The sequence below is a fragment of the Mycosarcoma maydis genome, chromosome 10, assembly GCF_000328475.2.
Source record: "Mycosarcoma maydis chromosome 10, whole genome shotgun sequence".
Taxonomy (NCBI): Eukaryota; Fungi; Basidiomycota; class Ustilaginomycetes; order Ustilaginales; genus Mycosarcoma; species Mycosarcoma maydis.
In genome coordinates, this window is record NC_026487.1 from 412 (window position 1) to 23,544 (window position 23,133).

Genomic DNA, 23,133 nt, shown 5'->3' on the forward strand with positions numbered 1-23,133 from the left:
GCGTGGTCGAGCACGAGTGACAGCCAAAGGACACTTGCGAGTGGCCATCCACGATCGTGGCACAACTTTCGAGCCTTTGTTTGTTTTCCTCGTTTTCCTCGTTTTCCTCGTTGGCGTCTAGCGTTTCGACCGCCAACACCATCACCATCATCACCACCACTACACCTATCTCCACCTCACATCGCTTGCGTATTACAATCGCGTATCATCGTCCTCACCTTGCACTATGACCAAGAAGCGTGACAAGAAGCGCGCCCACACCGGAAGCGCCCGCGGTGAAACACCCCCTGTTGGGCCTCAAGCCGCCTCAGCGCCACCGCCAGTTGGTCGTGAACAGTTGATTCTTAGCAATGCACCTTTTCATCCAGCAACTGATTCCCCTCGCACCAAACAGTCCAAAGACTCGGTCGACAAGCTCAAGCATCTTTACACATGGAATGAACTGCAAATTTACCACCGCAGGCTTTGCAACCTGGATAAAATCCGATCCGCCTATAACGCCACTCAATTCGTAGGTCATCTCGACCGGCTCTTCGTTGATGATTCATCGACTGATTCCTCTAACACCAGCCTTGAGCCAACAGAGGTCGAGATGCACGCTGCGCGCTACATGACCTACGTTGCCTGGAAAGCAAAGAACCAAAGGGATCCACAGGACACCACGGTCCTTGCTGGTTCAGCGCTTGCCATTGCTGTACCTGTGATCGAGAGCGCCTCGATGGCACCGCCAAGCGAGAAGCCACTGACCGAACAGGCTCTGTTGAGCGTGCTTTTCGACCTTGGCACAAGCACCGGATTCAAACAAGCGCCAGACGTCTTACTACCGCAAGTGAAGCATATTACGGGTCAAGAGTGTCCTCGGCTGCGCATTTGGGGTGCGCTCGATTCGCACACTTACCCTGTCTGGACCTTTTCGAGCTCCGCCCAACCTTGGTGGACATTCTGTCGTCTAGCTCCGATTCCGCACCCAACCCTGTCAACGCCATGAAAAATCTCCTGTCGAGTCGGTACAAGCCCTTTTGCACTCCATATCGGCCGTGGGCTGATCAAAACCGCTTTGAGACCAAAAATAACGGTCCAGCATGGACCTAGGCTCAACGTGTCTGAACGTAGTCGAGTGAGCTCGATCCGCACCGTTCAACACCGTTCTTCAGGTCCAAGGCGTAACCAGCACACTCGATTCAGTATCTCTTTCTGACTCCTTCTGAAGCTCTCTCCTGTTTCGTTTTTCGTACGCAATTGCAATCTTGAATGTATTTGTTCGAACCTTCCCCACCACACAACGGAGACCTCCAGCGCACGGCTCTGACTGGGTGAACACTACCGTCGGTGTCACCAAGCTGCGATGTCTCGGCTTACTAACATGTTTGCTTTTCTCCTTGCCGCCACGTGCGCTTCAATCAGAATGATAGTTGCTATCCCCTTGAGAACAGTAGGTTCGCTACATCTGGATTCAGACGCAAGATAACCGCGAATCCATTGCTCGATTTCATCCGCGGCAAGGCCAAACAGGTATACGTCTTGTGCGGCAGGGCGAGAGCGTCTGGACTAGCGAAGCTTGCCTCCCACTTTCATATGTCAGTGTTTTTCATGTATCTACTTGAGTTCTTCTCCTCGATCATCTTTCCCATCGTCGCTAGGCTGGCCCTCGCCTAGCGCTCGAAAATTCCCTCCCTGTACTCCATCCCTGATGTCGCTCGCCCTTGCGCTCATCCAGCCCACCTTTTCCGGCTGACAGGTCTCGCCACAGGCCCTCAGCCGAAATCAAAGCATCGTGCATTCAACCAGCGAGTGACGCTTAGCCGGGATACAAAAAAGATAGTCCCCAGCTGTCACGCCTGGATGTCCTCTCGTACGAGAAACCTCGCACGTGACATCCGCCATGACTCATCCGAGTAGCTCGGCCATGAGTTACCTCGCACGTGACATCCAACGTACCTTCACCTTAGCCCGTGCACGTACTCGCAGGCTGGTTATCAGCTAGCTAGCCCTTACGCTCCTATCTTGCAATCCACCATCATCGTTATCTATAAGTCATATTATGTACAAGATTATACAATTGTGACACCAGCCAAGTCCAAGTGGTTGCATTTCGACGATTTTAATGATTTTCTTCCTCCCTGGACAATATTTAAATAAACAATAAGTTAAATTCAGAATCTCAATCACGAATAACTATCCACACGACTGGATTCCACTTGACTGACGTTATTGTAACTCTACAGTAAGTTATATCAATTCGTTCTACGGAGACAGGTTGCTTATCCACTGACAGGCATGCACACGAGCTTTTTGTTTTGTTTGGGTTATTTCTAAGGCAGCTTCCAAGTCGGAGATACAGTATATGCCAGTGGCTGGCGTCGAAGAGCTGTAGTTGGGCGGCTTTTTGGATTAAAGTTAACAAGGAATGCGGGAGCGATTTCTTGCACATATCAGCATCCCCCGCGGTAAGTCTATGAAGCTGCCTGGTGTCGGGCGTATCTTCTTGATTTATACGCTTTGCCTACTTCCAAGGTCTTCGGTAGCCTCTTCTTATATGATTCGTTGTAGTATCCTGTAGGTGTGAAATGATCCCAGGTTTGCGACAATCTTGAGTTCAGAGGATCCCAATTGCTCGATCTAAGAGAAAATCTGTCCATCCGACGGGGCGTTCGCATGGAGATGCATCATCAGCGTCTGCAAGAAGACATTTTTCAAGTGTGCAAACGTAAGGCCCTCGATTGAAGTTGCTACAGCTTGACACATTTCGTCAGTGAACACGATGGCTAGGGCAATTTGCACTTTTCTGCTTCGACAACTGACAGCAGAGCAGTCGTTCCTGCTCCGAAGGGTTAATGAAGTGGAATTTGAGATGGAAGCGTGATGGCCAGTGGGTAATGCTGATGTCGCATCTTTCAATGGGATTTGTAGACCCTATGATGAGGATGCCAGTATCGTCTTTGTGGCGGTCGACTTCATCGAGCAAGACCGATCGAACAGCATCCCGAAGCAAGCTGTCGAGATGTTCTAAGATGAGTAATGCGGGTGAGACTGTGCGAGCTCTGGTGAAAATCTCACGAATGCTTCTTTGATCAGTCTGACTTTGATGAGTTTCTAAGAGTTCTTCTACGTTATCAGACGGTTTTGTTATCAAAGGGAAAGCGAGACCAAGATCTAGGCAGAATCAAGAATTGAGATTCACATTCGTGATTGAGATGAATGCACGGCACCGTGTTGCTAAATTTGGCTGCGAAAATCGAAAATCGTCTGAAACACTCACGACTGAGAGGACCTTTTTTGTTGCTGCGCGGCGGTACAATGTTGGCTTCCATCGCCGCTACTCGCGGAAACCTTGCTGCACGAGCGTTTACTGGCAGTGATTAGCTTCTGTATGCACACAAACAAGTGTTGCCATTCGCCGATGAGAGTGCCATCAGGCAGCTTGCGAAGCCCGATCACGCTTCCTTGGCCTCCTTGGCTTCTTTGCGAACGTCGAGCGTACCAGCTTGTTGAACGCTGGTTTCGCTTGCGGGGTCTATCAACTGAATCGACACCTGATCGTTTTGGTCTTCGGCTTCCATCTTTGAACGAAAGAATTCCCACTCTTCGACGACGGTGCCATCAGGCAGTTTGCAAAAGCCGATCTGGTTTCCCTCGGCATCTTTACGGATTTCGAGCGTACCACCCTGTTGGATGCAGAAAGTGCTTGCAGGATTTGCCATACCAACCATGCATGGGTCCGCATGCGTCATGATGAGTGCTGAATGAGACCAAGGCAGCGAGTGCGCAAGGGGGAGAGACAAAGACGACGGTAGATGTGGAGAGCTTCCAAAGAGCATTTGCTGGTTGCGAAAGGTTGTTGATGAAGTCGGTTGTCGTCAACAAGCACGACAAACACGAATAAGCTTGCCGAGTCTGGTTTGTGGGGTGGAAAACGTCGCAAAATTCACAACTTGCGAATCTGCCTTGTACAGTATTTATCTGTGGGTGATGGATGCGGCTGTGCAGGTAAACTCGTGTTGCTCACCCATGCTCCGAATTTGCCGCATCCTTCGTTGCGCTTTGTATCGCGTCGTTTTTCCACACATTCCATGTGAACCCTGTTGTGGAGGGCTACTTCCCCCCATTCTTGGTGCGCCACGCTTCCTGCGCTAGACCGAATCTGTAGTAGCGAGCTTCTGATAGCGAGCCGGGTGACTAAGAACGAAAATGCTACGGCGGTGGCCTGCCTTCGGTCAGCAAATGCCATTCTTTGACTCTTGCAATCCGATGCTGAATCGAAGCTTATTCAAGGTAGAGAAAAACTACATCCGACAAGCGAAACGTGGAATGTGGGCGGAAGCCCTGTTCGCTCTCGGTAAACCGATGCATAAAGTCAAACTTACACGTGCACGTGGCACACAGCCTCAAGCAAACGGCAACTTACACACGGCACAGCACTCAAAGCTTAACCACTAACTTATACCAAAAGGAGTCTAGACTTCCAATCGTGAATTGGACTTGGGCTGTAATCGTGAATTTTGAATCGTGAATCGTGACTGTTCAACTACAGCCACATGGCACTGTGGCAATCACGAACGCTTATACAGTTTTAGATCACCAACGAGTACAGTTTTAGATATCGCGCATTCGTGAATCACGCATTGATCACCTTGTGTGACTGGCTTGGAGTGGCACGGTCGTGCTTGAACAAGGACGCTCCGATTTAGCTGTTACCACAGCTGTGTTCTCCCTTGTCTACCATGACTTGAGCAATCGACGATGACGAAACCAGTACACGGTATGACATGTGCATTGTCAAAATTCTGTTGAGAGAGGCTGCCAAGCTGAACAGCGGTCTTGACAGCGGTCTTGACAGTCGTGAGTTATCCGCTCTTGACTTGATCTTCCCGAAGACATGCACGCGGCCGAGACGCTGTTTTGGAAAATTGTCAGCGTTTGTGTCAAAGAGCATGATGTGACCAAGCACATGTGATTCGATCGCTCGTCTCGGCTACTCAGAAGGCAAGCATCACAAGGCAATTTGAATCACAGCCCGTTAACAAGGCATCGCAGCTGACAACTGCCACTTGTGTGTGCCAGAGGATGCTCGAAAGACCCTCACCAGTTGGTTTGCGCAGGCACTCAACACAATGCAAGGATGCTCATAATGAAAGTCGGGGATTCGATGCCGACAAATACACTGCGGACTTAGAAGCAAGCAAGCACACTAGAAACGAGCACGTTTGCGGGTCGCCGCGCTTGGTCTCGATCCGGGGTGGGACGAGAAGGAAGAAAGTGGGTACGCTGATGCGCCATCGTGATTATCGCCCTGACCTCGTTTAATTCTGGCGATCTGCTCGCGTCGCCGCTGCTGCTCTTCGCGTAGCGCTTTGTTTCTGGATGGGCTAGTCTGTGAGCACGAAGGTGCGAGTGATGCAGGTGGTGGAGTGATCTCGGGTTTTGTTTGTGAATCAGCGAGGTTGGGGTCGAAGATGCCTCGGGTCGTACCGAGCTGATCCTGCTCAGCTTTGGATATCGGTGGGCTTGGTTGTTGTTGTTGTAATGACGATGATGACCAAGACGAATCGCGCTGGACTGCGCCAAAAACAAGTAGGCTCTCTTGCTCCTCACTTGTATCCGAATCGTCGTCCTCATTGACAGCGGCCGCTGGCGATTGCCTCTGCGGCTGTAGTCTAGGTGGAGACAAAGCATGTTCAGAATTTGTCGTGTGAGCTCTTGAGGCAGAAGCACGGGGCGCAGTAAGAGTACGGTCACCTTCATCCGAATTCAGCTCCTGGCTGAGACCAGGCGATGCTGGCTGCTGCTGTCCGTCTAGATTTTTGTGCATTCCATTGCGGCTACTAGGCCAAAGATGGGGTGACTGGAGCCCTGGTGGGCCAAAAAAAAGCATTTCCGTATCTCGATCGTCATCGGATTCGACGCTTGCCGAGACGTTCATCATCGACGACGAAGGGGTTGGAATGGCTGGCTTAGCATTGTGAGCGTGTGCGTGCGTCGAGAGTAGTTGCAGCGAACCGATCGGGAGGCCCGCATTGGCCAAAGCTGAGCGTCGCAGGAGTTCAAGCGAGTCGCTGAAAAGGTGAGGGTGCAGTTCGAGGTTCACATGTTGGTGGATGCTGTCAAGCTGGTGCTGTGTAGCTGAGTGAGATAAAACGGCTGCAAGTGCAAGAAGCGGGCGGACAAAGTGAGTAGATAACAAAGTAGCCAAAGCTGCATGGTCGAGCGGGTCCAGATCAAAGGACGTCTTGAGCTCGCGGCGGATATCGTCGGACTTTGATTTGACGCTGATGGAGAGAGACGAGGAGAAACGATTTGATTCGATACCGATGGAGATCTTGAGCGCGGTATCGAGCGCTGATGTTGGATCGAGTGCATGGTGAATGGCGTCGATGAGGTGAGCGAGTCGAGCCGCGTCATCGGTCGAGGTTGCCACATCCTCTTGTGGCTGATGAATGCGGGTACGACGTTCGAGGGTTCGAAGCGAGATGCCTTCGTAGAATGCAGTACATGCGTCAGAGTCGAGCAAAAGAAGCCCAACCTCTTTGCGGAGCGGCGAGTAAGCGAGCTTGTAGAGAAAGTGGGCGCTTTGCTCTTTCTCAACGCTTGCGCATAGTGGACGAAAAGCGAAGCGAAGGAGACATCGATCGAGCTCATGCGACCACTCGACGAGGTTGACGTCGCCTACATTGCCTTCGACCATTCTATAGCGTTCGAGGGGGAGGAGCGTTTGAGGAGGCGAATGTCCTGGCAATAGACGACTTCAGCGGATGCTTCTGTGCACCATAATGAACGAAGCAAAGTTGGTTGACTCGGAACCAGTGGTGTGTCCAGGACACGACTAATGCAACTTGAACAGTGAAAGGAATCAATGTGTACGATCACCCGTCACAGGAGGACGTTGAACACGACAAGATGTGGGGAGGAACAAGTCGATCGAACCGATGCAATCGGATGGGGAATCAGAGAATCGCCGATGTGAGGAGTAAAAGTAGCGAACAGCCGAATCAAGCCTGCAGAGATGAGTCGATCCTGAAATGGCACCAATCAAGATTCACGATGTGATTCGTAAATCGTGAATAATATTATAATAATAAAATCTGTGAATCTTGCGCAGATAGCGCGCAAGAGGGAATCAAGTCACGAGTCGGGAGTATTCGTGAGTCGAAGCTGCAACGCGTCGGGTTCACGTAAGTTATGTTGACTTTAGAACTGGAGCAGCACTCGAAGAGTGTGTGGTATTTGTGATTTCGTGATTCGTGATTATTGCCACCACTGCTTCGCGTGCCGCGTGCCGCGTGCGTAAAATTGGACAGTCTTGAGTCGTGAATAATTCGCGATTGGTAAGTGTGCACTCGTGACTGTGACTTGCTCGGCTGTGACGTTCTAGGACGGCAATTCACAGATTTGATTTTGCGGATGCTTTCGTAGCCATCCACTCCCATCCAGCTCGATCCGGCTCGCTTTGCGTCTCGACCGAGTACCACCATCTTTTTGGAAACTAACCACCTACTTTCCCCCCATCAACGCCTTTTCTTCGCTTTTTTCGCATCGTCCTTGACAAGTCGACAGCGGAACGAATTGCTGGAAAGCGGGTTGCGCCAAGATTCGCATAGCATTTACGATTCACGATTCGTGATTCCCGCCCGATTCACCGATTTCGCGCCTGCAGTCCGGAATTCGGAACGGTCAAGCTTTTGGCTCGCACGAATCATTCAGAAGTCAGCCCATATTCGTTCCTGACTGCCTCGAGCAGCAAAGTCGTTCAGCAGAGCAGCCCAAAGCAGCCCAAAGCAGATATTACTGCCAACATCGTACCACTTGGCGCACCCTCGGCCATTGGCCACCGTTTATCTACGTCAGAATGGTCACAACAAGGTAGGTTTGATCACCTTTCATTTGGAGAGCGACCCTGTTGGGTTACCTTTCTTCATCAATTTTGCCGTCAGACACATTTCACCCTTGTTGCGTATCCTAACCGTCCTTCTGTTCACATCCGCATCTGCATTTTTAGAGCTCAATCGCAGACACCGCGCAAGTCGAGAGGTCGAGTCTCGTTCCCCACCGACGCTGACAGCAATTCACCCGCACCGGCGACACCCACGCCCGCTTCTCGCTCTACCTCGTCGCGAAGCTCACCCACCAAGCGCACTTCGTCCTCTTCCACTTCCGCCCCTTCTTCACCTGCCGTCCGCCGACGTAAATCTTCCGTCATGAGCCAAAAGTCGCTTTCCAAGGAACAGCTCGGGCCCAAGACCAAGCACTACGAGTTTGCTGGCCCCTTTGGCGCCGCCTTTGTCTCGCTCACAGTGCCCTTCTTCGCCTACTACCTCTACTTTGGCTGCTCCGAGAAGCTCGGCTGCGATCTCACGCTTCCCGTACAGAACCCCGATGCGCTCCGCTCCGTCTTTGTTCGGGGCGTCAAGGATAGCCTCTTCGACACTACCGCCTGGGCTCTCTACGCTGCCTGGTATGCCTTCACCGTACTCGCTTGGATCGTGCTTCCCGGCAAAGACTTTCAAGGCACCGAACTCCGCACTGGCCAGCGTCTCCACTACAAGCTAAACGCCTTTGCTACCTTTGTCGTTGTCGTCGTTGCTTCGGTCGCCTATATCTTCCACAACGGTCCCGCGAGCTTCACCATCTTCTATCAACACTGGCCTGGCCTCGTCTCTGCCGCCCTCTTCAACTCGTTTGCTCAGGCAGTCTACTGCTACCTTAGCTCCTTCGGCCAAGGCAAGCTGCTCGCTCTTGGTGGTAACTCGGGCAACGTGCTGTACGACTGGTTCATCGGCCGTGAGCTCAACCCTCGCATCGGCAACTTTGACATCAAATCGTTCAACGAGCTTCGACCCGGTCTGATTCTCTGGGCTCTCCTTGACATCAGCTGTGCGTGCCACCAGTATGTCCAGCTGCACGGCCGCATCACCGATAGCATGGCGCTCGTCTGCGCCTTCCACCTCTGGTACGTCGCTGATGCGCTTTTCATGGAGTCGTCCATCTTCTCCACCATGGACATCACCACCGATGGCTTTGGTTTCATGCTCTCTGTTGGCGACTTGGTCTGGGTGCCCTTTGTCTACAGTCTCCAGGCGCGCTACCTCGCCTTCCGCCCCGTCCGCCTCGGCATCGCCGGCACTGCTGCCATTATCGGCGTCAACCTCGTCGGATACTACATCTTCCGTGAAGCCAACTCGGAAAAGAACCAGTTCCGCAACGGGACTAACCCCAAAAACCTGAAGTACATGACCACTTCGTCTGGACGAAAGCTCCTGACTTCGGGTTGGTGGGGACGCTCGCGACATCCCAACTACCTCGGCGACTGGATTATGGCCTGGGCCTGGTCGCTCCCTTGCGGCTTTGCCACGCCCATCCCTTACTTCTACGTCGCCTACTTTGCCGTTCTGCTTGTCCACCGACAGCTGAGGGATGACGAGGCGTGCCAGAAAAAGTACGGAAAAGACTGGGACAAGTACTGCAAATTGGTTCGCAGCCGCATCATTCCTGGCATCTACTAGGCGCCGCTTTAGCTTCTTCAGGACACTTCTGCAGCGCTTGCGTTCCAATCAATCCATTTCGCCCACGTTATCTGCAGAACCGCTTGGCAAGTAAGGCTGCGGGGCGCGCGTTTGCTTCGTCTCGCTGATACTTTGACGGCTTTGTTCTTCTTGCCACGACGGATGTCTGTGTGGCCTACAGACGATCATTGCCCTGAGCGTGACCTATAGGCCTGTCTTTGCAAATTGTACTAATTCTACATTGTACTAGAAAAACGAATCCCAGTCCTGAGTGTTTAGTGCTGCTGCATCGCTACATTGAATCGAAGGCGTTCGTGCTGGCTCAGACTTGAAGCAGTATCACGACTGCACGTTTTTGGCATAGAAAGTTGCCACATTCTTCGGTTCGGTCAATCTCTAGTGGCCGAGTTTCTGGCAACAACTTGAACTCTTCCAAAGAAAGCCTGGGCTGTAGAAACCCAAAGCTATAAGCTGCAGTCCGAAACGCCTTGTTGCAATCAAGAATCTTTCTACGCCAATCGTGAATCGTGAATGCTGCTGTGATGTTACAGTGATGAGTGGTGTTTACGTGCACAGTCGCTAACGCGCAGGTGCAATTCAGGCGGGACGCTGTCACGCGTCAAAGCGGCCAACGTGTTGCATCCTTCAAACCGATCTGGAAGCCCGATTTTACCCCATTCGTGATTTTTTCTCCGATCTGACAAGAGCGTGCACGGCCTCACGCTGACTGGAGAAAGAAAGGCTGGCGTATTCACGATTCCAACGCTTCTTCCTGATGGATCTTGCCTTGGATCCACTCGTCGTGAATTAGGGCTAAAAGTTAGCTCCATCCTCTCGTTGCGACTCGTCGCATAACCTCACGTAACAATGGTATACCAACGTATGGTATTGGTCCTCTTGTTGGCGCTGACCACTTTGCTTTTGACAGTATGTGCTGGTCAAGACTTTCGCGGCCAGATCCAACCCAATGCCGAGCTAGGTCACTTGCTCAACCTAGGTCCCAACACTCGAGTCCTACTTCAGGCTATTCCGCCCGAGACATTCGTCGATTCATTTGAAGGGAACGGCGAGTCTTCCGTCGATGCAGCGGCTGTCAACACCAGCGGGTTGCACAAGCTGGCAGCATTCGGCCAGCAGCGCGACCGATCCACACTGGTTGCCGTCGATGGCAGTTTCATCTTCCGCGACCTCGAGCCAGGTGCGTACACACTGGAGCTTGTCTCACGGACGCACACTTTCGAACAATATCGCATCGACATTCTCGATCCGGCGCTAGGCAAAGCACCTCAGATCCGCATCTTCACGCCGTAAGTCATCTTGCATCATCAGCGCTAGCTTTTGCCAGCTCAACCAGAAGTGGAAAGTATGTACATTGCCAAGCACATGACTGACAGGCGCTCATTCGTGTTTTTGGATCGGCGCTTCATGCAACGCTTCCGTTCTCCGCTACAGTGGTACGTCGCTTGTCTCGATTCTATCCTCCAATCTGGTCTTCCATCCGCTCATCATCCATGCGGTTAAGCGAATCGAGTACTACACCGAAGCCGCCCCCTTAACCATTGGCTCGCTCATCGGCATGGGTGGACCGATGATGATTCTCGGTCTGGTTGGCATGGGCTTGGTCTTCCTCATGCCCAAGCTCTCGGCCACCTTGGATCCCGAAGCTCAAAAGGAGCTCGCCGACTCGCAGAAGCGCATCCAAAAACGCATCGCTGCCGTTCAGGCGGGCGATGTGTCAAGCCTGCTCTACAATGAAGATCATCTCAAGAAGGGCCAGGAACGAGAAAGGATAGCAAATCAAGCACGCGCCGAGCGCAATGTCGGCCGTTCCGATTAGTTCTGAGCCTAGCATCTGTCTGTATCGCATCACATCTGCTTAGCATCTAAACCATGGGCAACTGTATTCCGCCTCCGTTTGCGTCTGATTGCGCTGGCTGCAAAGAGCCAACGAGGCTTTGAGACTGCGTGTTGCCTGCGAGCAGGTATCTCAACGCAAAAATCGCATGTTCTCGCATATCTGAGAGGACGAAATATCAAACGTAGAGGTCAGTTGTCAATTTTGTAGACCCGATGCAAACGCAGCGCGGACCTGACGTCCACTTACAGGGGTTGCGCTCGTCCAGAACCGTCATGTTGAGAACGTGAAACAGTCCGCCTCTCACGCGTGTGCGGTCTTGGACGTGCCGAATCTGCTGCATGGTCAATGCATAGTCTGATGTGCGAGCCCCTTCATCGCTGGTATGGGAGAGCTCGGCATTTAGCTGTGCGGCCTGCTTTGGCGTGTAGACAAGCGAACCGAGAACTCGCACAATGTCGCGCTTCAGATGATCAAAGCCATAGCCAGGTTGAGTGCCTTTGGATTCGTGCGCGGCTCGGCCGGTAGATGACAGCGCATGGCCGCGAGGTAACGGACGATCTTGGCTTCCGTCACCAGGGGCCGCTGTGCCAGTCTTTGAATCAAAAGTCGCGTCTCGAGGTCGAAAAGGCGATAGTGCAGGCGCGTATTGATGTGTCTGATCCAAAAGTGCTACCAGCTCGTCAATAAAAGCGTCATTGCCACGCATGTCGGAAAGCAGTGCGCGCGAGAGATCAACAAAGCTGTACGTCTGTGGCTTGGATGGCTCGTCGACCGAGGACATCACAATACTCCATCCGTCAGCAGCCATGCTGATGGACAAGAGGCTCTGGAGTAGCAAGAGCAGACCGTGGTGCACGCCGATGAGCCTCCGATCCTGCGGCTGCTGATCCGCCGACACGCCATCCTTGGCTATGCCACCCGCCATTGCGCTGCGAGCAAATCGAGAAAGGTAGATAAAAGCATCGATGAGCCCAGCCAGGCCAGCGAGTCTTAGTGCTCTATCCTCGGCAGAGCCTCTGCGCGGTGGAGCGCCTACAAGCTCAAACACCCATGGACTGGCAGTCCCATCTGTCGAGATGGACGGCGGCTTAACTGCTGATTTCTGCTGTAGATGGAGCCAGCTGTCGAGCAGTTTGAGTAACGTGAGTTGTGAACTCGAGATCATCGGAAGATCGGCTTCTGATGCATCGCACGATGACGATGAAAGCTCTGCTACAGGCGCAAGGGCTGAAATGAGAAAAGAGCTGCAGCCTCGCTCAAACAACGTTGCAAAGACCGTGTAGACAAAGCCAAGCGACTCTTCGAGTCCTTCATTGTCTGAGCCTGACTCGTAACCTTGATCGAAACCGGCTTGAGTTTCTGATGCAGTCCGTAGCATGATGCTCTCTGAGATTCCGAGCAGCGATTCGAGGAGCTCTTGACCTGCAGGAGTCGTACATAATTGATGGCAACGCTCATCAGCATCGGCGATCCAATCTTGCGTTCGCAGGAAGTTGATCAGGAGAATTTGCGCAGCGCTCTGTGTAGCCGTGTCAGGCGAAGATAGCAACTTGAGGAGCAGTTTGTCTTGACTTGTTTCGCAAATGACGATGCGAGGCCACATTTGACGCTGAACGTTGCGATTTGCGGTGATCAAGTTGGAAAGCATCTGAGCCGCTGATCGAGACAGAAGCGTTGCTTCAGGATCGTTCAAGGTGTGAAAGCGCGTGATGTTCTCCAAGAAAGGAGCGACAAGGTCGAACCGATGGCATAGAAAGTCCTGAGCATCAGGACAAGCTGCCATGGCGTTGCGGCTGATCCGTATCAACATTGTGGCGATATGACACGCACGCTGGTAGGCATTTTGTTCCGCATCTTGCTCCTGGGCGCGCATTGACGGCTGATGATTCTGCAGAGCGTCTTTTTTGTGTTCTTTGGGGCAAGGGCGATCGTTCTGAATCTGTTGGAATACAGGAAAGAATGCGTCGAGGGCATTTAACACAGAAGAAAAGGACGTCGAGTCCACAAAAGGCTGTCGCAAAGATGCATCCCGGGCCAATTGCTGACTCAACAGCGTCAAATGCGCTTCGAGATGCGTATAGGTTTCAAGCTCGCTTGCGACCAACGCGGCGGATGGGGAGTGAGCAGCCGACGCGGCCTTGTACTGCTCGAGCAGCTGGAGCCAAGGCGCTGCGTCGACAGCATCTGCGGCTCGATCCATTGCTCAATGCCCCAAAGATGGATTGTCAGGCGGTCTTCAACCAGAAGTGGTTCCGCAGGTGGTCAGGAATGATGCACTTGGATCAGATGAAGCTCTTCTGGTACTAACACCAAGTTGTCAAAAGCCGCAAGGGCCATGGAAGAAAAAAGGTAAGTGACGAGTGGAGAAATCACGAATCATGAATCACGAATCACTTGCCAGAATAATTAGGGGGAAAAACCCGTGATGGTTCTCGGCAGTTTTGATGAAGGGAAGAAAATGGTGAAAAGATCGCTTAGATTTTCTGGACTCGAGACTACATACAAAGTGAGCATATTTATGTCTTTATGAACTGCTCGTCCTGCGACTCGGGACATCCATCTCCTCTTTCCTTCCCGTCTTCGCTCTGTGCGGGACGTGGCTTGTGTGCCTTTCGGTGGTAGGCTCTTGCAGAGTAGGCGAGGGCTATCTCATCTCTGCTCACGTTTAGTTGAGTAACCCCGGTTAATCGCGGTTGAGTAACCCTGGGTAATCGCACGCAATTTCCGTTTGATCGCGCAGGGACTATGCCGAAATGGTCTTGGTCGACCATTGTATCTTCAACTGAATCACGAACCGCAGATCGGAATTCGGACTCCTGCGTGCAACACACGTGACACACACGGCAAAAATTTGTACGCTGTTAAATTGGATTGACATACTTTCTACCGTCACCTTTACTTGAAGCTACTTGAAGCTTAACCATTATACCAAAAGGGTGTCTAGACAACCAATCGGATTGTATTCTTCAACTCCTTCCGCGTCCACGTTCGTGTTCGCTGTTTGTAAATTAGAGCAACAAGCGGCCTCTCAACCTTTCAACTGGGGGTCGCTAGAATCATCCACAGTCTCAAACGCCAACAGGATTGCTCCACAGTCGTGAGTACGTACAGCGTCTCAACGATCTACCTCGCATCTGAGCAAAACTTGCGACATTTCGTTGCGATCTGTGCGTCAGACAGATGCCTTTAAAGATGTACCTGTCAAGTAGAGGTGCACAAGCAATCAAATACAAGAGAGGATTGGCTGACAGCAGGACCACACACTTCAAGGAGCAGCAAGCCATCCAAAAGTATCAAAGAAAAAGAAAAGAGAGGATTGTTATAAATGGGCGACTAAAACAATGCTACAACAGAAGAGCAGAAGCGGCCATCGAACAATCTTCGATCGTCCACGAAGAGGGAGGCCACACGATGTTGCGGCAGCGAACAAAAACAGAACTGTGACAAGCTGAGGACAGGGGCGCAGCGCCAAGCTCGAAGCTTTCATCGCCTACTGCGGGGCAGAGTGCGAGTGCATACTAGGCTACAGGATCGGGTTTGATGCTTAGCACTTGCCGCTCTTGCAGTAAGCCGAAGAGTCGGTGATGTAGGTGGGGTCCTGCTGACCACCGTAGTTAATGGCCTTGTTCTTGCCGGAGCAAGCCTTGTACAGAGCACAGGTGAGGTTGCCCTTGATGTACTTGGACCTGGCAGAGGGAGGCAGATCGTTGACATCTTCAGGCTTCTCGGCGTTGTCCTGGTACAGGTTGACGAAAGCACAGCCGGCGGTCTGTTCGCAAGCCTGCAGACACTTGTCCAGCGAGTCAGTGAGGATGTAGGTCAGGTAGTTATCGTTGTCAATGGTGGCAGCACCGACAGTCTTTCCCTGGTAGACACCACTGGTAGCCACAGTCTGGTAGTTGTTGTAGACTTGCTGGTACTTGCCCTTGCAGATGGGATGGTTGTTGTTGTCGTCGGGGTTCGGCTTGGGAGGGTTACCGTGCTTGCAGTAGGGCTTCCACCAGTTCCAGATGTGCCTGCACTTGGCCTTGTCTCCTCCGTCCCAGTCAGGAATGCCCCAATCGGGGCAACCCCAGTTGAAGGAGGGAAGCGAGGAGTGCTTCCAGGGAGCGATACGGGACCAAAGAGCGAGCTTGTACTCGAAAATCCTGTGAAGGATACCGAAAGTACGGGCTTCGAGAACCTCGCGGCTCTCGACCGGGGAGGCAGTAGCGTAGTGAGCAGCACCGATGGCGGCTACGAAAGCAACGTTCTTGATCTGAACCATTGTGATGATGGTTGGATAAGGATGAGGAGGCACTTGCGTGGAGAGAAAGGAGGAGCTTGGAGGCAAAGGCAAGAGAAAGTGATCTGATGGATGAGAAAAGGGGGGAGGAAATGGCGCAAAGTCGTCTGGTCTTATAGACGTAGCCCTCCCTGAAGTAACCCAATCTCAAGGGACGGTTGTCATAATACAGTTCTCATCATCTCTTGCTGTTCCACACAGCATGGGAAGAAGGGGGCCAACTATCGTTCTGGGGCTTGGCAGCATTGCAATTCTACAGCAATCGCAGAGATGTTCGACCGTGCCGCGAAACGTACAGCCATTGCTCGTCAGCAGCAGGCTTTCCTGAACAGCAACATCAGGCAACACAACGACGGTCTAGGCCACTCTCAACCTCGTCGGGAGATTCGCCGCTGGGAATCTCAGGACTTGGCTGAAGCTGAATGCATGCTCGGGAAAGCATGCTCTGACGAGGACCTTTGCGGTCACACCTACAATGAAGCGATGTCTCAATAACAATCAGACGAGCCCTCATACTAGAGCTATCCATTCCCGGCTGACTGCACCATGACGGCAAGACACTCGATCTTTTGCTGTACGTACTATGTGCAAGCGCCACACGCAGCAAATAGTGGCATTCGCACAGGGGGAATCGAGAATCAGTGGGAAAGTTTCGTCGGCGTATCACGCCCAAGCTGCAGGTAGGCGAATCGAGACGAAGGAGGGCGCTGACTGATACACACTTGTCTGTAAAAGGCGCTGAAGGTACTGATGCACTCTTCAGCCACTTGGATTTCTTTCAGTGTCACAGGACATTGGATGAACGCCTATTCAAAGGCCCGTGCCTGGTGTACCATGTACGTACCCAGACGATATTCGTAAACCGAAAGGCGCCTGCATCAGAACGGACGTGTGACGTCTGAAACCCGGGTCTAAATCGTCCAAGCGTTTGCATGACTTTGTCGGACATGCGGTATGCATCGCGTCGACTAAAATCCCCCACTCCAGACCTTTGACATGCAGTCGATGACGATGAAGTTTACACTATTGATAGATCCTCTTTTTTCTCTCCCCCGCCTTTCGTCCAAGAAATCAAGGTTCAACAACACAGAATTGAGCAGTCTCAAAATCATCAATCATCCTGAACAGAAAACAATATTCACGATTGCTGCACCCGTTTATCTTCATTTCCCATCAGACGCTCGAACGTGCAACATATGTAAGACATTGTGATGTACAAGGAACTATACAGTGCATACCCACTTCGATTTACACTCTGAAAGAGAGCACAGTTCTGTGGGCTGCGGTAAGTGCATACACTTGTGATAAGTCTTCTGCTTTTGAAAATAAATCTCAAATGGTCTTCGAAAATGAAGAGACCTGCGGTAGGATGTTCAGACAGACAGCACTGTAATGTGCATGTACCTGAGATTCTTGGTGCTTACCGGCTTAAGGCCATGATGATCGAAGCGAGCTCTCGTCGGCCAAAAACTCGCTAATATACAGCCACTTGAGATGAACATGGAGTTAGCTCGGTCTTGGCGATACTATTCTTCGGGGCGAACTGACACGGGCGCCCCCACGGAGAAGGCTGCTCCATTAGTTTGCTCGTTATACAGCTTGAATTTAGATGAGAAAGTGATCCAAAGCCTTTAGCCCACACTTTCAAGAGGGCGTTATGTCAGTTTTGGATCTCTCTCTCTCTCTCGTATGAGGTGTTAATTGCACAAATGGTCTGGGCTTTGAGGTGAGTCTGGACAGTGGCTTGACTTGTGACCTACGGCCCCAAACCAGGCCTTTACGCCGAGCGTAGAGAAAAGGCTTGTTTCATTTGCGAAACAACTAACTCTTCGATGCGCTGCTCGAACTCGCCCTTGAGCAGCGTGGCGCACATACCTGGCGTTCCAAACACACAGGTTTCGAAGGCTCAGATTATCAGCCACAACAGTGTGCTTCATCTGTGCGTTTCGATAAGGTGGTAAACCCTAAGCTGTCACAAAATGATCGGCTAACGAATCGTGAATAGGTGAAACGGAACGATTACGAGACTGCAAACAGATTATTCCTCGTAAAAATGCACGAAGCGGGAGGCGGGCTTGGCCGGGCACCCGTGAAACGACCCAAAGTGAAACGGAATTATTTGCTAGTAAGTTGAGCGAACATTTTCGAAATCTAGAATAATCACGAATCAAGAATGGTCGATGCAAGTGGCACCTTCTTCCATAAATCGTTTTGAGACCCGTCACCAGACCAATCACGAATATACAGTACGAGAGTTTTACCCACACACAGGCTCGCTGCTCGCTTCAACATCGTTCACCCTTCTCAGGGTTCTTCGGATACTTTCATTGGTTGATCGAACAAAGTCTTGACGGCCTGTGCAATAGGTCGCAATTTGCCGCAGACAAAGTTTCAAATGTAAGATTCCCGAGTCACGGATATCCGAAGCAAGAAGAGGTAGTTTATAGCAATAAAGCGACGGTCATGACGACTATATGAACGCTAACATCTGTAGCTAGGCTGCTTAGGTGAACTTTGATGCTTCCCAGCATGTTGACAATCAGCGGCATGAAAAATCTACACAACATTCAGTTAGATCGAGAAGTAATAGGCTGACAAGTGTGTACATGGACTACTGCATCTACCATCACTCCGTCGGATATGTGGCTGCTGCACGATTTGAAGCGCCATTGTTCGGCGACGGGTGCCAAACTGAAACTTACATGTTGGGGCGGAGGGCCGGCAAAGTGGATTAGTTAGTAGGCAGGTGGGGTGTCGATCATTTTAGAAACAGAAGAGGGCGGAACTGCACTTGTGACTGCAGCAAAGACAGCCGTACCGAGTTGCGGCAGCTTGTGTCTGCTCGCTCCATCTACATGTAAGACATCCTCACGTCTCCACAGCCAACTTGCATAAATGATTAAATAAGTGCGTCAATCTGAGGAGTTTTTCACCGAAGCGGCGTGAACATGTTCCGCCACCCAAATATGCAATTTCCAAATTCAATACCGAGTTTCAAGCTTTCCGAAAAGAGCCGTCGATTGATCCAAAGTAAAGACAGGAAAGAAACCCAGAATCTGGGATTTGTTTGCAAGACAATCACTCGCCGTTGCGAGCGCGCTCGATGTTGATGGACTGCAACTTTGCGGATTACGGAGCCGCGCTGCCAACTTCCCACGCTTCTCATGCAAGAATCAACGCCCTCCCATCGTCAACGCCAATGAGCTATTATTATGAACCTCGGAAGACTAGACCATCCAAAATTGGGGTTCTGACATTTCCTAGTCGTTCTAACTAGTGCAAGCATCGGTTTGAGATCGAGCTTCGAATTCAGATTGTTCGGTATGTTTCGCTGCTCTTTCTTTGGCGTCTCGACTATTGTCGTGACTTTTGGGAGCGAGTTTATCCAATTTGCAATTTGCACTAGAATTTTTTTCGCTTTTTGTTCTTTCATTTTCCAACGAATGCTTTGCGCGCTTTACGGATTGAAGACCTACAGTACTTGGTGGAAGCACGTTCAAGTTGTGAGTTGTGATCAGGATGGCTCAATCTGCCTCGGGTCATGAAAAAGGGCACTTCAGGCTTCCAGACTCAGCCGAATCGTAAACTGGCGATTTCGCGGTTGACATTGATGGCGATCTGACTACTCAGTAGAAATTTATTTTGTAGCACGAGATTGCGGGCAGAGTGGAAAATCTATGCTGATATGACGGATGAAAGCTGGAAACGAGGGTGGGTGTACACGACTTTGGAACTGGCTACTTTTCTACGACAGTGACGATCTGACCATTAGTGAGGGGCGAAACATCGACCAAGACAAGCCTCCGCCATTGCATCGGAAGAAGAATCCTTCGGAGGCGGTGTAGACTATACCGAGCATATGAGAGTAAAAGAATGTGTCCTACATAGGGCAAGAAAGGCTTGTGGCAAATTCGGTAAGCGAAAAAGAGAAGAGTAACTTGGATCACTAGAAAGAGAAACGGAGGAGCGCTGGGTTGAGTGCGATAGGATAGAGAATGTGCAGGATGGCAAGAAGAAGGACGGGCCAGTAGACGAAAAAGCCCTGGATCTGCCATTCGAGTGGAAGAACATGTGGCAATTGAAACACGATGACAGCTGCGATGGTTACGGTGGAAAGCAACAGAACTCTCCAGAACCTCTTGAAGATGAGAGGAACCTCGATGAAGAAATTGCTGTCCTCCAAGTCCTTGATAGTAGCACCCCAGCTCATGTTGATACCGACAGGGTGAGCCAAAAGAGCAGTCAAGACGTGATACGAGAGGCCACCGAAGAAGATAAACATGTAAGGGATCCATATGATGTGTTCCTTGATGAGGTTGAAGAGTCCATCGACCTTGGCACGGTATCTTGCAAGAATCTGCGAGACGTTTCCGCCTGCGGTGAATACTACAATCACGGCGACCCAAACCTGGAACGGAGGCAGGAAAGCCGGGAGCAACACAGGATAGAACCATCCTTGAGTTAGGTAGAGCGCAATAGCCAGAGGGTAAGCGCAGGCGATGGCGTAGTAGGAGAAGATGTACGAGCACGCCGAAAATTTGTAGTGGATGGGCGCGTTGCTGCGCAAAAACGTGCGGAAGAGCTTTGTCAAAGGCCCTCGGTATGGCCACTGCCAGATGGGATTGAAGACAAGCTCAGAGCAGCCGAATGCGTACTTTTGCCACCTGTTGAGCTCGTCATCGCAGGTAAGCGACACGCCCTCTTCGAAACCATTGTTCGAGTAGGTGGCCCATCGGCTGATGTAGCCGCTCATAAGTAGACGCAGCGCCATGTCAAAGTCCTCGGACACGTGCGTTTCGGACCAGATCTTTCGGACACCGTCTTCGGGGTCGACGAACGATGCCTCCTGCATTGCCGACCATCGTAAAAAGGCATTGTGACCCATAAACGGAGCAAGGTCTCCGGCGGCGACAGTTGACGAGATTGCAAAGTTGACAAGGCGGGTGAAAAAGCTGATGCCGAGCTCGAAGTAGCTGTCCGTGACAATCATGACACCAGAGCAATGCTGCAATACACCGACATCGGGGCACTGCACCATCTCGGAAGCAGCGTCCAGAAGGCAATCTTCGGGAACTCGCGTGTCAGAGTCGATGAGAAGCACCAGATCACCGATTCGGACGTTGCCGCTTGCCTGTGCTAGAGGATGAAGCTTTGGGAGACATCGCTCCAGACAGTGATAGTAAAGGTTGGTCTCATCGGCTTCAGTCCACAATGCAAGTGCTTCGGGCGCCTGGGGTCGATTTTCAGACATCATCTGCTCGATTGCCAAAGAAAGGTGGCAGGTAAAGTTGAGGTTCGAAGCCTTTTTGAAGCGACCTTTTCGAAGATACCCGTCCTTGCCGTGCGCGGGTCGAGCTACCCAGCCGATGTTGTTCATCTCATAGTAATCCTGACGAGCGACCTGTTGCTCTTTGGGGAGAAGCTGCATACCGTCCTCGGAAACAATGATCGATGCCGTACCTCCTTGGAGCTCGTAGGTACTGATGGCTTTCTTGACCGACTCGATCGTAGGAATGAGAACACCTTCCATCGACTCCTTGTACACCGGCATCTGGATGGTGATATGCGGCAACTGACCGGTGATTCTATTCGGGGGCTTACCAGAATAGTAACGGGAGTTCTGGTGGAGTTGACGGATGGGTCCGAGGGTTTGAAAGATGACGCCGACGACGTTGTCACAAAAGAAAAGGATGACGGGAAACAGAAGTAGGGTGGTTGCAGCCAAGCCCATGCGTGCCCACTGTCCATCGATGAGAGAGTATTGGAAGAGCCTTGAAATGAAAAGGAAGCACAAGACTACATCAAGGCCAACAGCCAATCCATGTTGGAGCGCTGCTTGGTAATTCGCTTTTCTCTCCTCGAAAACGGACTGTTGTTGCTTCTCTGGATCACTTGCGTAAGTGTGGGCCCATCCTGGCGTTGTAGGAGAGCCGGAGTTTACCGGCGAGTCATCGGCAGCGCGAGACTCTGAGAATGGATTCGAGTGAGCAACCGAGGGGTTTCCGGAAGCCGCACCATAGATCGGGGTGCCGTGGCCGTTGGACGACATTGAGCGGATACGTGCTTGGCTTTGGTTGAACTGACTCATAGAACTGTCGACGAGGCTTGGAGTGCTCGAAGAAGCGGGCAAATTCGTAGTGTTGTTCTTGACAGAGCTGTGCCAAACGAACTTGATCATCTTTTCTTCAAGTTCCTGGGCTCTCTCTTCGAGCTGCTCGACGTGGTCGCACCAAATCACAACTGTGCCTTCTCGACGGATGAAACAGGCATTTTGAGCTTTTCGTGCACCGGCGAGCTGTTCCATGGTTTCGACCACCTGAATGTGTTGAGATGGAGTGATGGGAATTTGTTCCGTTCCAGGAGCAAGTCGGGTGCAGATGGCCGCAACGACAGGAGACGTGACGGTGATAGCAGCCTCGCAATTGAGGATGGCAACCGCGCGACAGAATGTGGTAAGCCGTTCGTCTTCCGCGGGGCAGACAACATACTGCCCCTTGGCAAAACGAATGGTAACGCCGCTTGGAACGTCCGGGCTCTCTGAGAAGAAGCTTCGTCGGTTGCACGACTTCCAGAGATGAGCTGCCATTACTTGGTAGCCATCGCGCGCGTCGATCCAATTTTCATCGACCGACGCTTTCTCCAGGTACTCTGAATTGAGCGATTGAGCGTATTCGTTGAGCTGACCTGGTTGTGGCTCCATCATTGGAGGCTGCGATCCAGGTGAGATCGATGAGCTCCTGGGAGGAAGGTGCTCCGCCTTCTTGTTGAAGAATCCGAGCATCTTTGTAATCTAGAAGGGGTCGACGACGGCAGATCGCACGAGCGGCAGGCTACTAAATTTGGCTGCGCGCCTACGAACTGATTGAGTCGAGTGGTGCTGAGATGTACGGATGGTGCGAGCTTGTTCCACTGATCTTGAGAAGCTCTTTTGTAACTGTGAAAGAAAGGAGGAGAGGATGATAGTTGAAGAGGCAGGACCGAAGGGTTGATGGGAAGGGAGTCGCTAGCCTTTAAAGGTCCTGCAGCACCGTACACTAACGGATGGTTCGTGGCCATACGGGACAGGGTGCGACCGATCCGAACGCGGCTAGCACGGCGAAAGCTTGAGGAACTCAGAAGATTTCGACTACCCAGTTAGCAGAGCAACTCTCAAGACAGGTTTCAATGACTTTGTCGCAAACGCCATTGCACTACAAGCAACGCCGACAGTCAAAAGTGAGCCGAACATGCTGGCTCGCAAGTTGACTTTCAAAGAGGTTCAACTTCTCAAGATTCAGGCTTTCCCAGCTTGAGACGGACTAAGGAATTCACCTTCGCTTTTTGCGACGTGCGACGGACATAGCAATGGGTGTCTCACAGGGCAGACCAGAATTCATCGATAGAAAAACTAAAAATAATAAAATAAATAAAATAAACTACAACAACATAGCTAAATGGACACCCTTACTTCATGCTTCTCAGTAGCAAAGTTTGATCCGCTCTACCTTGTGCTG

The 23,133-nt window shown here is 51.5% G+C and overlaps 8 protein-coding genes across 8 annotated transcripts; 3 read left to right on the forward strand and 5 right to left on the reverse strand.

Annotated features, from left to right (window-relative positions):
• Nucleotides 1–226: 226 nt before the first annotated feature.
• Nucleotides 227–988, forward strand: UMAG_03636 (uncharacterized protein; the record flags this gene model as incomplete). The annotated part of the gene is made up of 1 exon (XM_011391825.1): nt 227–988. One exon carries the CDS (start codon nt 227–229, stop codon nt 986–988), a length of 762 nt encoding a protein of 253 aa, XP_011390127.1.
• A 2,446-nt stretch (nt 989–3,434) lies between these two features.
• Nucleotides 3,435–3,818, reverse strand: UMAG_11961 (uncharacterized protein; the record flags this gene model as incomplete). The annotated part of the gene is made up of 1 exon (XM_011392049.1): nt 3,435–3,818. One exon carries the CDS (start codon nt 3,816–3,818, stop codon nt 3,435–3,437), a length of 384 nt encoding a protein of 127 aa, XP_011390351.1.
• A 1,370-nt stretch (nt 3,819–5,188) lies between these two features.
• Nucleotides 5,189–6,682, reverse strand: UMAG_03638 (uncharacterized protein; the record flags this gene model as incomplete). The annotated part of the gene is made up of 1 exon (XM_011391826.1): nt 5,189–6,682. The coding sequence occupies one exon, from the start codon at nt 6,680–6,682 to the stop codon at nt 5,189–5,191; it is 1,494 nt and encodes a 497-aa protein (XP_011390128.1).
• A 1,161-nt stretch (nt 6,683–7,843) lies between these two features.
• Nucleotides 7,844–9,497, forward strand: UMAG_11962 (putative C-14 sterol reductase; the record flags this gene model as incomplete). The annotated part of the gene is made up of 2 exons (XM_011392050.1): nt 7,844–7,857; nt 7,994–9,497. 2 exons carry the CDS (start codon nt 7,844–7,846, stop codon nt 9,495–9,497), a joined length of 1,518 nt encoding a protein of 505 aa, XP_011390352.1.
• Nucleotides 9,498–10,364: 867 nt separating this feature from the next.
• On the forward strand, nt 10,365–11,334 carry UMAG_03640 (uncharacterized protein; the record flags this gene model as incomplete). Its single annotated transcript, XM_011391827.1, has 2 exons — nt 10,365–10,804; nt 10,950–11,334. The coding sequence occupies 2 exons, from the start codon at nt 10,365–10,367 to the stop codon at nt 11,332–11,334; spliced, it is 825 nt and encodes a 274-aa protein (XP_011390129.1).
• A 46-nt stretch (nt 11,335–11,380) lies between these two features.
• UMAG_03641 (uncharacterized protein) lies at nt 11,381–13,555 on the reverse strand (the record flags this gene model as incomplete). The annotated part of the gene is made up of 2 exons (XM_011391828.1): nt 11,381–11,514; nt 11,602–13,555. 2 exons carry the CDS (start codon nt 13,553–13,555, stop codon nt 11,381–11,383), a joined length of 2,088 nt encoding a protein of 695 aa, XP_011390130.1.
• Nucleotides 13,556–14,899: 1,344 nt separating this feature from the next.
• Nucleotides 14,900–15,622, reverse strand: UMAG_03642 (uncharacterized protein; the record flags this gene model as incomplete). Its single annotated transcript, XM_011391829.1, has 1 exon — nt 14,900–15,622. The coding sequence occupies one exon, from the start codon at nt 15,620–15,622 to the stop codon at nt 14,900–14,902; it is 723 nt and encodes a 240-aa protein (XP_011390131.1).
• A 3,964-nt stretch (nt 15,623–19,586) lies between these two features.
• Nucleotides 19,587–22,226, reverse strand: UMAG_03643 (uncharacterized protein; the record flags this gene model as incomplete). Its single annotated transcript, XM_011391830.1, has 1 exon — nt 19,587–22,226. The coding sequence occupies one exon, from the start codon at nt 22,224–22,226 to the stop codon at nt 19,587–19,589; it is 2,640 nt and encodes an 879-aa protein (XP_011390132.1).
• Nucleotides 22,227–23,133: the final 907 nt, after the last annotated feature.